The following is a 15,695-nucleotide window of genomic DNA, read 5'->3' as shown; positions in this document are numbered from 1 at the left end:
AAGATATTAAATTAGAAAAAAGTCAAATCACTAGTGGTCACATGACAGTATTTAAATAGTATTTCAAACAGCATTCTAACATCCAATTTGTTAACTAATCCACAGGTTGGCACCGGAGCCACGGTAGCAACACTGGCAGATGCGTCAGAATTGCCAGGCACGGTGACGGTGGCCCAGGTGAATTACTCCACAGTGACAGATGGAGAGGTAATGTCAACACACACTCTTTTTTGTTATCTGAATATTCCATGAGTTTGCATCTCATGCATGTTCTTTCCTGTCCTTACACACATACTGTGCTTTTAGGTCATATCTCTCCCTTCACTCCTATTATTTTCTTTCTGTCTCTAAGTTGGAACAGAATTGGGCCACACTACAGGGAGGCGAGATGACCATCCAGACCACGCAACCGTCGGAGGCCACGCAGGCTGTGGCCTCCTTAGCCGAAGCTGCAGTTGCTGCCTCGCAAGAGATGCAGCAGGGGGCAACTGTTACCATGGCACTCAACAGGTACTCGTGGGAAGTAGCGGTGAAGTCGGGGTCAGAGAAAGAGAGAAAGGAAATATTGAACCACCACAGCAGCATCTAGGTGCAGGTTTATGTCCCCAGGGTCTTGTTACCTGAGCCTGTTCTCCTGTTTATCACAAGCAGGTATAAGCAGCAGCAGCCCAGAAATACAGCACAGCAGGAACAATTGGTTGATACTCCATTCCCACAACAATTAGGCTGAGGAGGCATTGTTTTCTGCTCAGCAGCCTTCATTAAAGCAGTAAATCCACCGTCAGTCTGCTGAGCATAGTCAGGACATCTATAAACGGAACAAAAAAAAGTGTTCTTTTCCTCTACTGAAGCCCCATAGCACCGTAAATAGCCTTATTTTTATCATTATCTCAAATAGACAGTCTTTAAACTCGATTTAGTATGGAAGCGCATTTACACAACGCAAGAAAAAAAAAATCATGCTTTGTTCAATTAAAATTATGAAATTAAAAGTCATAAGTATGACAAATTTCACAGAAGTCATAAGTAAGATGCGTAATGAGATTTTAAAAATCATTATGAGATAACACAAAATTATGAGAAGTCAAAATAATGATTAACGTCATGCTGATTGAATTCAAAATTATGACAGAAAATCAAAACTTAGATATTTTGTCTGACTTTTTTCAATTTTGACTTGGTGTTTCGATTTAGACTTCACATAATTTCAACTTACTGTGTCATAATTTAGATTTTTCTATGATGTCGTAATTATGAGCTTATCAATTTAAGCTTTTCATGACAGCTTTGTCATTATTGACTTGTTTAAATTTAGATTTTTTTTACCTCATCATTTCAACATAATTACAACTCAAAATGTTGAAATAATGACAAACGTTTCAATTTCAGCTTTTCATGTCAAATTTGATTTAGTCATAATTATGACTTAGTATATCAATTTCAACTTTATATCTCAATTACAAAATAGAAAGTCAATTATGACTTTGATATACTATCAAATTTCCTTTTTATCATAATTTAGAATTTTTCTCTCTTAATTATAATTTAGAAAGTCTAAATTATGGCACGACTTTGTCATAATTATGATTTACCAAAGCATAAATGTTTTCTTAAGTGACAGAAATGGGCTTACGTATTTTGGACATCTATCATGAGAGCCAGTTGAACTTGTATGGGAGAGTGGTTATATTATTTTCTGGTGCCTTTGAGTGACTTCCTGCACTAGGGGGCAGTACACACCAATCCACATCAACGCACTTCAAATCCTGGTTAAATCCTGTATAAAGCATTGCATGTTTATGAAAGCGGGGTTATTGGGAGATTATTTCCTTATTTTGTGTTTGTGTGTGTGTGTGTTGCAGTGAAGCAGCAGCTCACGCAGTGGCGACATTAGCAGAAGCGACTCTTCAGGGCGGAGGACAGATCGTGTTATCAGGAGAAACGGCGGCTGCAGTAGGAGCTTTAACTGGCGTTTCGGATGGCAGTGGTACGATCCTCTCTATATCACAAGCAACCACATTTACACTCTTTACCTTCCTGACACACTTACTGGATGAAAGTTTAGGGTGGGCAAACATATGAAGAAACGTCCCTTTCGTCATCACTCGTCTAGGTATGTGAGGGCACGTATGTGTCTCCTGTAAGGTGTGTCAGAGCGTGAGGAAGTCCGTGGAAGTCTACTGTAATCCCCAGGGTGTTTGTGGGACAGATGGCGCGTGTGTGACCTGTGTCACAGACTCCAGCCTCTACACTTCTCGCTAATCCTCGCTTTGCCTCAACCACTAAGCACTCTGCATATGCGCGGCAGCCTCCAGTGCTAATGCTTACACATGCATTAGAAGCCATGTTACAGTGCTAATGTGTACTGGAGGCATTCATTACGGCATAGTGAAGTAGCACGTTTCCTCTTTTAGCGATGATATACTAGAAGTTAGATTGAAAGAAACTAGAATATCATCAAAAATGTATGCATTTTTGTCTTCTTACTATAACATCCTTCAAGTCACAGTAAATTTCCCTTTGTAGGCCATTTTACTTCCATAATGTGACATTTCTGATGTCAGCGGAAATGGAAAATTATTGCAAGTTATTTGATTTTCATTTAAGATATCTTTTGTCTTTTGATGTTATGGCTAATAATCAATAAATGGCCAATATCAAAAATCAAAACACTTGACTATAAGGTTCCATTTGATAACGTCAGTTAACACATTCCTTTAACATCAACTAACTGAAAAATAATTCTGTTAATGTTAATTTCAGCATTTACTAATACATTATTTTAAAAACTGTGTCTGTTAATATTATGTAATGAACCTGAGCTAACATGAGCTAACAATTAAGTTTTATTTTTAACTAATTCACCAAGATGCTTTAACAAATGTATTGCTCATGTTAGTTAATGCATTAACTAACATTAACTGATGGGACCTTATAGTAAAATAATACACAAAATTCTATAGTAATTAATAAATGTAATAAAAATAACACTTGTAGATTCAAATTTAACAATATTTACTGACAACAATCGATATGGTGCATCCTTAATTTTTTGTTTATTTATAATTCATTCATTAACAGTAAGACCAGGAACATGCATTTGTTAAATTAAAATTATGACACTAAAACTCATAAGTATGACATGAGATCAAATTACAAGGTACTAAGTCATAATGAGATTTTTAAAAAGTCATAATTAGATAAAATAACAATATTATGAGATAAAAAGTCAAAATAATTTACATTGACATTAAAAGTCATACGTATTAATTTAGTAGAAATGATCAGGTGCTAAGTCATGATAAGAGAAAAAGTCAAAATTATTAGATAAAAAGTCAATTATAAAAATTTGATGTCAATTTAGATACTTTTTATCATTAGTGACTTCATCGATTTAGACTTTGCATCATATTTATGACATAATCAATAATGACAATTGATTTGGTGCATCCTTAATGAACATGCATTAACAACGTAAATGGGGTTGATTTGATTTAATGTTGATTTTAATGGGTAAAATGGTTCTCCTCCAAAGTTGGCCCTATCATGCCTGGCCGTTTCCCAGAGACCTATCTTACCTAGTGTCCTGGCTTACCCCATTGCCCCCAGTGACCAAAGAGAAGCCCCTCCTCCTCCCCCTCCTAACCCCCCAGGAACCCTCTTAAAGGGCTTTGATCCTCTCCATTATTAGTGCATAGTCTAATCACAGAGCCAGCTGTCAGCACCGGGAAGCCCAGTGTATAAAACACACACACGTTTGCATGACATTAAGAGAATAGACTGGAGCAAGGGGTGTATTTAAACATAAAAGCTGATTAGCAGGCATTAAAACTACATTTAAAGACATGGGTGTCCGGCCTTTCCCCATTCTTGGTATAAATATTTGACCATGGTTGTGATATTTTCTTTGCTTTTAATATATTTGATCACTCAAATGTACAAGTTTAGGTTTATTAGGAATTATACAATGAAATATGATTTAGCTAACATATTGAACTATACGTTTTTGGTCCCACTGCTTAGGAGGATTGTAGACTCACTATCTCTTAACTGACCTTTTGATGATTTCTGTTGACCCCCTATCATCTTTTTATTTTTTTGTGAATGAAAGAAAAGTTACATGATAAGAGGATGTCACTTTATATAACACTGACAGTACTGACCTTCCCTAGAAAGGTTGCTTGTGTTCAGAGAATGCTAGTATGTCCCGTTTCCCACAAACGTAACCGAGCATGTTGACTGCTCATCTGAACCAGCAGTGAGTCCCAGAGAGCCATCTCTGCCCAAAATGAGGCCCTCACCTTTAAACTACGCAATTAAACCTAATACACGCTGCAGCATTGGGAGGCTTGGGAGAGAGCGTAGTCAACAACAGACACTTGACGGACAGCCAGCGTTTATTGAGCTTATTCAATCAGTGAAATGGCAGTGCGGGTGCAGCTTTGAAGTAGCTGGTCCGAGGTAATCGTGACTGATTTACGTTTCCTGCTCCAGTGCCCCCCTTTTGCTTCGTAAGCCTCGTAGAAACCCCTCAGTGTCAGAGTGATTGAGGGTTTGTAAGCATTTCACTCAAAAAAACAAACAAAAAAAACAATGCTTCCAAACTCCCCGTCAATTATTGAGACATGGTGTGATTACGAGAAATCAGAGCATTTGGACTGAGCCACTCATATGCCATGTGGAGAAAATTATTTTCTGATGTTCTTTTTAAGGGGTGAATCTTACAAAGAAATGTGAAGAGTTTTTATTCCAAAATCAATATATATAGAGAGAGAGAGAGAGGTTTTTTTTTTTCAGTCCAAGGATCACCATTTAAAATATATATAGGTAGATAGATAGATAGATGAATATTTTATACACCCACTATTATTTAGGTGTTGTTTAAAGGTTTTTTTTTTATATATTTATTTAAATGTTAAATCATATTTATTATTTTGTATTTTAATATGTATTATGTTTTATTAGTTTTAATTATGACATTGATTAGGAAACTTAATTGTCATTGTTTTTAGAATTATTATAAGAACTTTACTATTTAAATTTATATAATTAATATTTATTTATTTGAATTTACAGTAATTCAAATTAGGTGGGTTACTTAATTGTCATGTCAAAATTGTCCTTAAAAATTCTCATTTTATTACCTTTTATTGCCTTTTTTGTGTGTGTTTTGTGATGAGTATTTCTTGACAGGTTTTGTGAGAATTACTCTTGAGGTCATGAAAGGATTCTGGGGCAATAAGACAAAATGCTCAACCTTTTTTCATGCCTGTTTAAGATGAATTTAACGTCAAAACTGAGCTGCTTTTGTGTTAAGCTGAGAATATAAGCAACAAATAGCTTGGGGAGATTGTGTCGGAGATAAAGTAACTCACAGGCTAAGTTACGAGTTTGATTGAAATATGAGCCATTCCTTGAGACACTGGGACGGGGTTGTGCATCGTGAGACTATTTTAGGCACACTTATATCGGAGTAAACACGTAATGCACAAATCCAGTGGCCTGGATGGGACAACTGGTCGCAGTTAGTTCTGACCTTCCGCTTTGCCCATATGAGTTTGCAGCCCGGACAGATTGGCCACCCTCTCGCCCACCCATGTGACTGCAGCAGTAATCCAGGCTGCTACGCTCACAGCTGGGCATGGAAAGAGAGGTAGATTGAGAGAGAGAGAGGGGTTTACCTTGAGTCAGAGAGGGAGAGAAAGAAAGGGAAGCTGGGAGCAGCTACCTCAATTACTCCATTGTTCCGCATTGCAGTGTGATGCAGTAGCCCTGCCCTCTGTCTGCTTTTTATGGCCGGCCCGGTCCACATAGCACGCAAACTCTTAACAGGGCGTTTCGATTGCACACACGCTCCGCAGCCTCATCCGACCGCACTTCAAAAGTCCCTTCCTTCCAGCTGTCTCAAATATCAACTGCGAACATCCCAAACCACAAGGCCACACCTACACTGATGACATCACAGTTCTGCTAAGCATCTTCAGCGAAGTCTCTGAAAAATAGTTTGTACCATCAGAAATTGTCTTGAATAAATGTAACGGGTCTGTTTCTCGTTCTAGGTCTCGTCCAGATTCCAGTCAGCATGTATCAGACTGTCGTCACCAGTTTGGCCCAGGGAAATCGACCTGTTCAGGTGGCCATGGCTCCCATAACCACGCGCATCGACAACACGGTAACGCTTGACGGACAGGCGGTGGAAGTGGTGACCCTAGAACAGTGACATACTCTACCCCTGCAGGTGTGTGGGACAGGACATTCGGCGCCTATGTGAAGTAGCTGCTGGAATATAGTGTAAAAATAGTATTTGAACCTGTTCACATGTCTGCAGGGGGTTGGAAAGTTTTTTTGTTTTTTCCTGTTGTTTTTTTTTTCTTCTTTTACATTGTACACAGTTCTTTTCTTTTTTTTTCTTTTTTTTTTCCTAGTAAATTTGTACACATTTTTTTTTTTTTTAGTTGATATTTGATAAATATATTGCAGAGGAAACTTTGGAATTACAGGCTAATTGATTCTCTACAATTACAACAAAAGAAAACAAAGTCAACCACATTTTCAGCCTTCAAAAACTGGCATAATTTGTTAATTTCTTCCCATACAAGGTTTGTGTTGGTCACTCTTGGTATTTCCTCAGTTTTTATCTAGGTTTGTGTGTGTATATATATTGTGAAGCATCTTGTGCCATATTTGAGTCATTTCATTAATATATTATGTGTAAATTGCTTTACAATTTTAGTGTTAGATCCTATTGACTACCGAGATGACATGATTTTTTTTTTTTTGTCAGTCTGTATAATTCTTTGTATGCATTTCACATTAACTCCCAATGTAAAACATTGTATGAACTTGAATGATTATGTGGTATATTGAATGAGACCATTTCCTGTCGGTACAGAATTGTTCTGAAATTTGAGCACTGTCGCTCAGTGCTATCTATAGACGTTCACTGAATTGTACTATTAATCAATAACTATAAATACTGACGACTTACCAATGACGAGGCTGAAGATGTAGCACTCTATATCGTTCAACTTTTATACTTCAGAACATAAACAGAACTTTACATACTTGTGGTATATTAGCATTTTGGAAACTGATTCTGCTATGAAACTGCTGGGGGAAATGTTTAATTTATTTATTTATTTTTCTAAATGTTTTTGTTTAGATGTGTACTCATATCTTTAGAACAACACAAAATCACACCTTGAAAGATTAAGGTATGATAGAGGATGTATTCTGATGTAATTGCATATATTGCAAAGTGAAAGAACCATCATTTCATATCTCTTTCTTTATCTCAAGCTCTTCTTGTATTGTTTCTATAATGCAAATTTGTGTGGCAAATATGGATGTTTTGTTACAGTTTAGCACCTCTTCCACCCATAACCCATCAAGTTTTCTGCTCCTGGTAGGATTTAATTTTTATACGACTGAAACCTCATAAAACAAGAGCCTTTATATGTAAATTTTGTAAAATATAAGGTTTGTTGAAACCGAACTCTCCCATGTTGCCCCGGTGAAAGAATGATGGTGACATTGGCAGCGTTTATCTTTCCCTTTTTATCCAGTCTTGGAAATAAAATGGCCACTATTCAGAATTGTGTCTTGTTTTTACTGAAGATAAATAATCCCATCACAAAAACTCACATGGTGACATCCGTACCCCACCACAAGCTTGTTGTGATGGATGGGGCTCCTGTTGCATCATAAACCCTGATCCCTCCCTCCTGGCTAAAACCTGGATTTAAGGCCTGTGTCCTTCTGCTGAGGGAGGAGGGAAACACACTACTCCATCAGGCACCGCACACATCCCAGCATCCCACTCCACTTCCAGATTAGCAGCACGATCGGAGAGAGATATAAAGCGTGATTGTCTAATCCCAGTCTGACCACATCCGTTCTGAACAGAGCAAAGCGAGAGGGAGACGTTAAGGGAAGTGTGTAGGGAGAGTGAGGACCCGTGTTTGTGGTTTCCGGGTCATGGTGGCAGCTGGCAGGAGCTGCTCAGTGCACGCGTGCGTCAATTTTGAGCTGCAGATTAAGGAACTCTTATTAGCACGCTTTCTGAGAATCGCGCCTGGCCTATGGGCTTACATTTCTGCCACAATTCTGCGCGCGAAAGATCATATTTTGAGCGCACAAAAGTGCATTTTGCACACGCGCGATCTGAGTTTGTGGAGAAAATGTTCGTTTCGCAAAGAAAAAAGTCTTTCGAGCGCACGGAAATCAGTTTTGCATTTAAAATACGTTTTGATCGCGCGCGTGCAAAATGCACTTTTGTGCGCTCAAAATATGATCTTTCGCGCGCAGAATTGTGGCAGAAATGTAAGCCCATACTGGCCCCGGCCTCATCCCATCCAAGTGCTCGGGCCAATCTGTTCCTCAGTCAGAACAGTGTTCAGCTCTAATGCATAACCACAATTTTATTTTAACATCAGCGTTACGTACCTGATTTAAGTGTGATGTCATAAGTAAGACCGTTGACAAGTGTAGTTCATTCATTATAAGCACATTTGTGCATACCAGATACTTATGCAACCTAAATACAAGGGGTCTAAAGGGGTGTTTTTTTCTAATGTAATATATTTTTTATGTATTTACAATAAGGTTAAATTCATTAAGTTTTACACTGTACAACATTTATTAATTTAGGCTATTTTATAAATATAATAGTTTAATGAAAACAAATTAAGTTCAGAAGACATTAAATAATGTACATTTGTGCAACTTGAATGTTAAAAATGCATTCGTAAAAGTAGAAATTGATATTAACCTAGACATATAAATAAATATAAATACAATTTTAAAAATGCTGTATTGTTCTTTGTTAGTACAAAGCACATGCAATAACTACTGTAAACTAACTGAAATTTATTGTAAAGTGTTACCAATTTTTTTTATTAATTATATTTTCAGTCCTGTTATGTTAATTAGTTGAATTGGGGGGAAAAAAACAATACATTTCACAAGTTCTTATTTTATATGTCCCAATTTTGCCGTAATATCGGCATTTCCAATGTGCACTGTAAAAAGTTATTCTTCAAAGTTTACTGTACTTTTACAAGAAAATACTATTTAATTTTTCCTACTTCGAAATTTCATGTTTAATTCCGTGTGTTACTTGGCTTTTCATTGTAATTAATTGTGAAATTTACTAGCAACTTCGGAGTGAAAACTCTTTTACACCAATTTTTTATTTTTAGTGTAGTCTCAAGACTTCTGCACCTCATATAATCACTAGTTACTAGAATATACAGGGTGATAGGATTAGAACTCGGAAAAGTGTCATAATTGCTTATGCTAACCTTTATTTAGAAAATTTGTGATCCAATCAACACCCTTGTATACACACTTCAGTTAGCCAATGATTAATGTATATGTAAGGTTAAGAAGAATAAGGGGGTTTTGTCTCTCTTTTTTAACATTTATTCTTTGAGAGTATAGGTTCGCATCACTTGTTCCCCATAGATAAACAGACAGAGGAAAACTGGAAATTACACGAGCTTTGCTAACACAAACAGGCCTAAAGTTATACAGTAACACTCTCTCAGAGCTGTAAATGTATAGGAATCCACATTAGTTTTATATTTTTATGAGGGTTGCCATTAGCTCAGACAAATGCTAAATGGCCGTCTGGTGTTATTGTGGCATCAGGGGAATATGGGGCAGAGGTATTGATTGTGTTAAGGAGAGGATATGGCTCTGACGGGGCTGACAGCTCCAGTCTCTGCGGGGGGCTTGTTCCTCCAGTCTGTAGCTGCACAAACTCTGGGGCAGAGCTTTAATCTCTACTAATCGTATCTTAATACACACTACATCCCTCTGGCCATCTCTCTTGCGCACACACGCACACGCACGCACGCACACGCACGCACGCATGCATGCTAGCAGTAGCTCTGAACTAATGGATTATCCCCTCTCAAAAACCTAACCTACCTGTCTGTCTATTTGACATTCATAAAATATTCATATTGTTATTCAGAACATTGTGCAGAAATCTATCTATATTAATTCAGAATATTCAAAAATCTGATTGAATTATATATTATTCACAAATATTCAGATTGTTACTCTGAATATTATTCAGAATCTGTCCATCCATCTATTAACTGTATCATTTAATATTATTGATAGAATATTAGTAAGTAATAGTATCTATTTCTAAAACAGCATGCATATATATACATACATACATACATACATACATACCACACACCCACTTATTTTACACTTTAGATCAATCTTTCCTCTAAACAAAACACAGTGAATAAAAATGTACAGATGCTTCCTGAGGTAGGTGATGTATTATTCCCACCACCACCATCATCATCATCGTCACTTTCTTACATCAAGTTCTCACCATCACACGCACCTCGGCACCAGACAGTGCGTAAGAGAGATGGACCCTAATCTCATTCCACTAATGCTCTCTTTACATTAGAGTACAGACCGAGCTCTGTCTCAGCCATGCGCTTTCTTTCTCTCCTAACCAGGGATTATTCACTGAATGAGAGAGAGGAGAGGTCGGTACAGAGGAGGGGGCCTGAAACATGCTGTGTAACCCGACCCGGGCGGCCCATCTGGAGAAGGCCCACATGGACAGATTTCCCACAAAGCAAATATTGCAGCCAAAGTTTCGGCAGGAGTCTGACACAATGTTCCTTTCTTCTCTAGCATAAGCATATTTCTGACACAGGCAGGTAAACACAGGTGAACAGCACTAGCAGAGTGAAGATACTGAAAAAAAAAAAGAGCTGCATTTATTGGGATGTTGCAATGCATTTGGAAGGGTACTCAAACGTGAGGGCTGCAACCACTATAGTGGGGTCAAATGGGTTCGTCAGTGACCAGTATTGAATATCTGGCTACATCATTTCCTAAACAATGCATGAACATAAATTGTCTAACAAATTCTCCATATTTGTCCTAAAGTGAATGTTCAGATTCAGTACCTCCTCAACAGAACCATTCACCATCAACCAGAGACCCGAAGAGAGTGACTGACACTAGAAATAACGTTACACTTCAATGTTGGCTAATGTTTTCATGTTGTCATTCATTCTGTATGAATAGATTTATGCAAAAGGAGATAAAGAGGACTTAATCCAGCAATCCTCTCCTCACCTACATTAGCAGCCCCTGACCTAGATACAGGGCCGGTCTCTCCATTTACCAAGCGACAAAACACAAGCTGTTTCACACAAATGCCAAACCACTGAGTTCTCAAAGAGCAGTGTTTCATACGATGATTTGTTTATTTTGAGTATGAGCATGTTAGTTTCAGAAGACTTTGATTAGCAACTTATAATACACATAATTCAATGTTCCATTATGGCAAACACAGCCCAAAAAAAAGAGAAATAAGCCAGTCTGATCCAACACAATGAGATTCACAATGGCACTAGAATGAAAACCAAACATGGCGGTCTAGTACCAGCGAACAGCTTGGATCAATGACCGAAGCATCAGGAGCTTTGAGACTGTGGTGTGCAGTGGGGGAATATTTGAATTTCACCCCAACCCGCACTACTCGCAGTCACTCACTCGGGGGGCGGAGCTTGTGACATCATTGAAACGCAGTTTTAAACCTGTGCTCTCAATTCTTCGGAGATTGATATCCATGCTTCACAGTGGAGATGTTCTCAGGTAGTAGTTGGCAAATCTAGAACCACCGGATCTGACTACCTCACCAGTGTGAGTTCTACCATTGCCAAATACCGTCTGAGAACCTTCCTTGAACTTGTCCTTGAACTCCATAGCAGAGGAGAAAAGGGCTGTTCTTTGCCACAACAGACATGCAGTAACACCATTGCACTTTTATTTCATACTAAAATTACTCTGAATGAAAGATAAGAAATGAACAATTAATGAAGGTCATAATTGGGCCTAATATACTCGTTCCGAAAGAGAATTTTCATAGCAGTGCAATAGAAGAACCATTCTGAGTTTCCCAAAGAACCTTTCTGTGAACAGTTCTTAAAAGAACCATTTTTTCTTAGTGTGAAGAATATTTTATTAATCTTTAGAACCTTTTCCCACTTTAAAGAACCTTTTGTGCAATAGAAAGCTTCCCTGAATATTAAAGGTTCTTCATGGAACCATCAATGCCAATAAAAACCTTTTTTATTTTTTTTTTTAAGAGTGTAGGCATGAAATAACCCCTAAAAAGTAAAAAAATAAAACAAATCAAACTCAACTGCACAACTTTTTAATCAGCAGCTATAGCATTGCACAAAACACAACAAACTGTTTGTGAAAAATGTTACATTGATCGATGAAGATGTAGTTGCTTCCAAGAGGAGATGAATCGCTGAACGTCGTCCAGTAATGGAAGTTCATGGCGTCTGATGCAGACAAACTGTTTTAGTGTCATAATGCATCTGTGCAAATCATCTCTTTGCAAAAACTACCGCGACTATTTCTTCTGGGGTTCAGCTGCAGTGATCAAAAGGAAAATGTCTTCACGAAGATACAAGATTATTGAATTTTCAGCTTTCCGCAGCAAAGGTCACTTCTTATGTTACACTGGGCAGAAGGACCGAAAATAGAACATGACTGCCTAAGAGAGGATCAATCGGGCCAACGTCCTGCTGTCTGTCCTTTGTGATCACGTGATTTTTTAGCAGCGTTTCTGTCTTGTCCCATATTGGCACTACACATAATTGCTCAATTTATATATAAAAAAGCAAAAATGTGCTAGTGCCAAAACAGGCAAAGAAGAGGGACAAGAGAGCATCAGGTTCAGCCGAGAGTTTCGAATCCGTACCCACTTACACCAGAGAAGCAAACCGAACATCACGTGGTTCTTTCTCTGCTCTGTTTATGGCCCTTTGGTAATTCACTGATAGTGTGCTTTCACAGTGAATTCTACCAGTGCCATACACAGAACAGGAGTCTGTCAGCTTCACCCCTTTAAGACAACCTGCGGCCTCCAGCAACACCAGTGATAGAACGACAGAGCAGCGGGGAGGGGGGGTGCACGAGGGGAGGTGAGGGGGAGATTTGGTTAAGGAGGTTGAGAAGAACCCTTCTTCCTAAAGGGAAAAGAAAGAGAGACAGAGTGAGAAAGGAAACGCAAAAGTGCATCATAGGAGATTTAGAGAGACAGTAAGCCAAGAATGCTATACAGAATAACCAGGTGTGATGGAAAATGTTCAATCAGAAAGACGAGTTTGGAAATATATACGCATTTTGGCAGATGCTTTTGTCTAAAGAAAACTGTATTTTTAAGATACATCAGTTCAGTTCAGTTCACACATTTCCTGGGAATCGAACCCATAACCCTGGCACCCTTGACGTATCTATTGCCAGGCTCTACTGTTTGAGGTTCCTTCAAAAAAAGGCTCTACCAATGCATTTCACTTATGGAGAATGAAAATAAAAATCCAATTTATGAAGGTCTTCCAAAGCCTTCAGTACTTTCCCAAGCTATTTTTTTTGGGGGGATTATCAGAGAACACACTATTTATTCTCCACATAGATAGAACATTTTCAATCAGCTGAATCACAAAATACACAAAATGCTGACATTATCCTCCATTATGTGCTCAACCAGACATTTTAATTAGCTGTTGAGGAGATTAAACCAAATACAAAATCACAATACTTTATACTGAGGAAGGACTTGCATCTATAAGAACGGAGAGTGTCTTCCTCTGATGAAATTGTCTTTAGATAATCTTTAGAGATGATCAAAGTTCTGGATTTACACAAAAAGGATGATCCCTTTACTGTGAAATGCATGTTTAAGTATGATGGGAGTGACGTCACAAAAACAATTACGTCTTTCCAAACACAGCAGACAATTCCTGAGCAATTAAAGTCTGCAGAGATCCATCAACATGCTCCTTTAGTATTCGACATCATCCTGAACATAATCACAACCACTGACTAAAGTGACACGAGAGACACCATGTTGCTGGGTTCACTAGCCTTAAGCAAAAAACCCAACACTACATTATCAAATACAGCACCCAAGAGAGCTGCTTCGAGACACCATATCGTCTGGTTACACGCCATCTGCTATAGAAGAAGCCACCAGACCTAGAGCACCCTCCTCCCCTATAGGCAAAGCCTGCAGCCCCACCCAGGAGGACGTAGGAACAGCCATTAGCTCCTGCTCCCTCTGCTCCTGCAGGAGATGGAGGCCAGATTGATTCCAGATCAAAAATGATGTTCTAAGTGATTTTTCAGACGCCCAAATGGCTCCCGGAGCAGGACTCCTCTTGCAATTTCCTGGAATAATCAATAACTCTAAAAAGCCAAGTTGAGAAGCCAGCATAGTCAAATTGGTCTGGCTGGTTCTGTTTCGCCCCCACCCCTGCGTAATGAAAGAAAAAAAAATCTCATATGATAACATCCTGATGACTTAATGGTCTATTTTTGCTGGGTGTCTAGGCACAAGGCATCATTAAAAACGAACTTGCTCAAAACAAAATGTTATCACCCTCACAATTTCCCAAATCGTAAATACAAAAGCATGAAACCATAGTGCAAAGGGCAAAACCGTATAAAATTTCCAAAAGATCTACTTTAACAATACCCTAAAACACTACTTCATTTTAGCTTGATAAAATTATATCAATATTTTTTTTTTCGTTTAAGGTAACCTATGCAGTGTCTTTGAACACTACGTAGCATTATGCCTGCACTGCGTCATATTCATGCCCGGTTGTTTTTACGTTTAACAGATCCAGAGTTATCAAAGTGTTTTTTTGTTGTTGTTGTTTTTTTTTTGTGTGGAAGATTTCAGTCTCATCATTTTTATCATCATTAATAAGTTGAGTGAGGGTGCATTGGTCACCTCTTGTTAACCTCAGTCTCAAAGCTCCCGGTTAATCGCATTTGTCTAATTAGCGAGCATCTCCTCGAACTTGTTATTTTAGGAAAGATTTGGCCAGACCAGTTCAGTCTCCCCCAAAAGGACAACGCCCGGGGCCACTTCTGCTCTCAAGGTGATTGTAGACAAAACAATCGTTGTAGATATATCGTGGATTGTTTACCTGAAAATATTAAACCATTATCTTTTAGAAATTATAAATACGCTTTTAATTCTAAATACTAATGTATATTTACAAATAGCCTATATTTATTTCTCATGTATTCATGTATTTTTTAATGGTGAGGCGTGACAAATTAAAAATATAAAAAAAATGCACTTGTAACTTACACTGATGATAATAATAATAATAATAATAATAATAATAATAATAATATAATTTTATAGGCTAATAATTTGTGAAGTGTTGGTCCTGAGACCAATTATTGTTCATGATGGTTTAATGTTTGGCATCGTACCAGAATCATTGTCAGTGTCATTGTTTTCGTTTTTATCCACAGTATCGTTGTATAATGTACTTAAGTTACTAATATAAATAACCCTATCATCTTGCGGTTGATTGTGAGTAACTTCGACTTTTTCACATGCAGTTGTCAGAATAACGACATGTACTTACTAAAAAATCAATTAATTTATTTTTTTTTAAATCAAAAAACAAAACAAAAAGAAGAGAATTACGTTTTGCTAGATTTTGGCGGGACCCTGGAAAAGGTGTAGCCTAGATGGGTTGATGGCATGAAATACTTTTGGGAAGCTGACATGCCCTGCGGTCTGACATGCTATAGCTACTCCATCTAAAACCATTTTAAAATAAAACAATTACTTATTTTACAGCTATTATAAGACAGTGTTTATTTTA

The 15,695-nt window shown here is 37.9% G+C and overlaps 1 protein-coding gene across 1 annotated transcript in view; it reads left to right on the top strand.

Annotated features, from left to right (window-relative positions):
- LOC107690626 (nuclear respiratory factor 1) overlaps positions 1–6,401 on the top strand; it is a 15,566-nt gene extending 9,165 nt beyond the window's left edge. The window contains exons 8-11 of the mRNA XM_016489008.1: positions 106–207; positions 353–510; positions 1,863–1,987; positions 6,060–6,401. Coding sequence (XP_016344494.1) covers positions 106–207; positions 353–510; positions 1,863–1,987; positions 6,060–6,220 — 546 coding nt within the window. The 3' untranslated portion in view covers positions 6,221–6,401. The remainder of the gene's footprint in view (positions 1–105; positions 208–352; positions 511–1,862; positions 1,988–6,059) is intronic.
- The last annotated feature ends 9,294 nt before the right edge of the window (positions 6,402–15,695 follow it).

The sequence above is a fragment of the Sinocyclocheilus anshuiensis genome, unplaced genomic scaffold (assembly GCF_001515605.1).
Source record: "Sinocyclocheilus anshuiensis isolate Anshui unplaced genomic scaffold, SAMN03320099.WGS_v1.1 scaffold641, whole genome shotgun sequence".
NCBI lineage: Eukaryota > Metazoa > Chordata > Actinopteri > Cypriniformes > Cyprinidae > Sinocyclocheilus > Sinocyclocheilus anshuiensis.
This window is presented reverse-complemented; position numbering and strand designations above follow the sequence as displayed.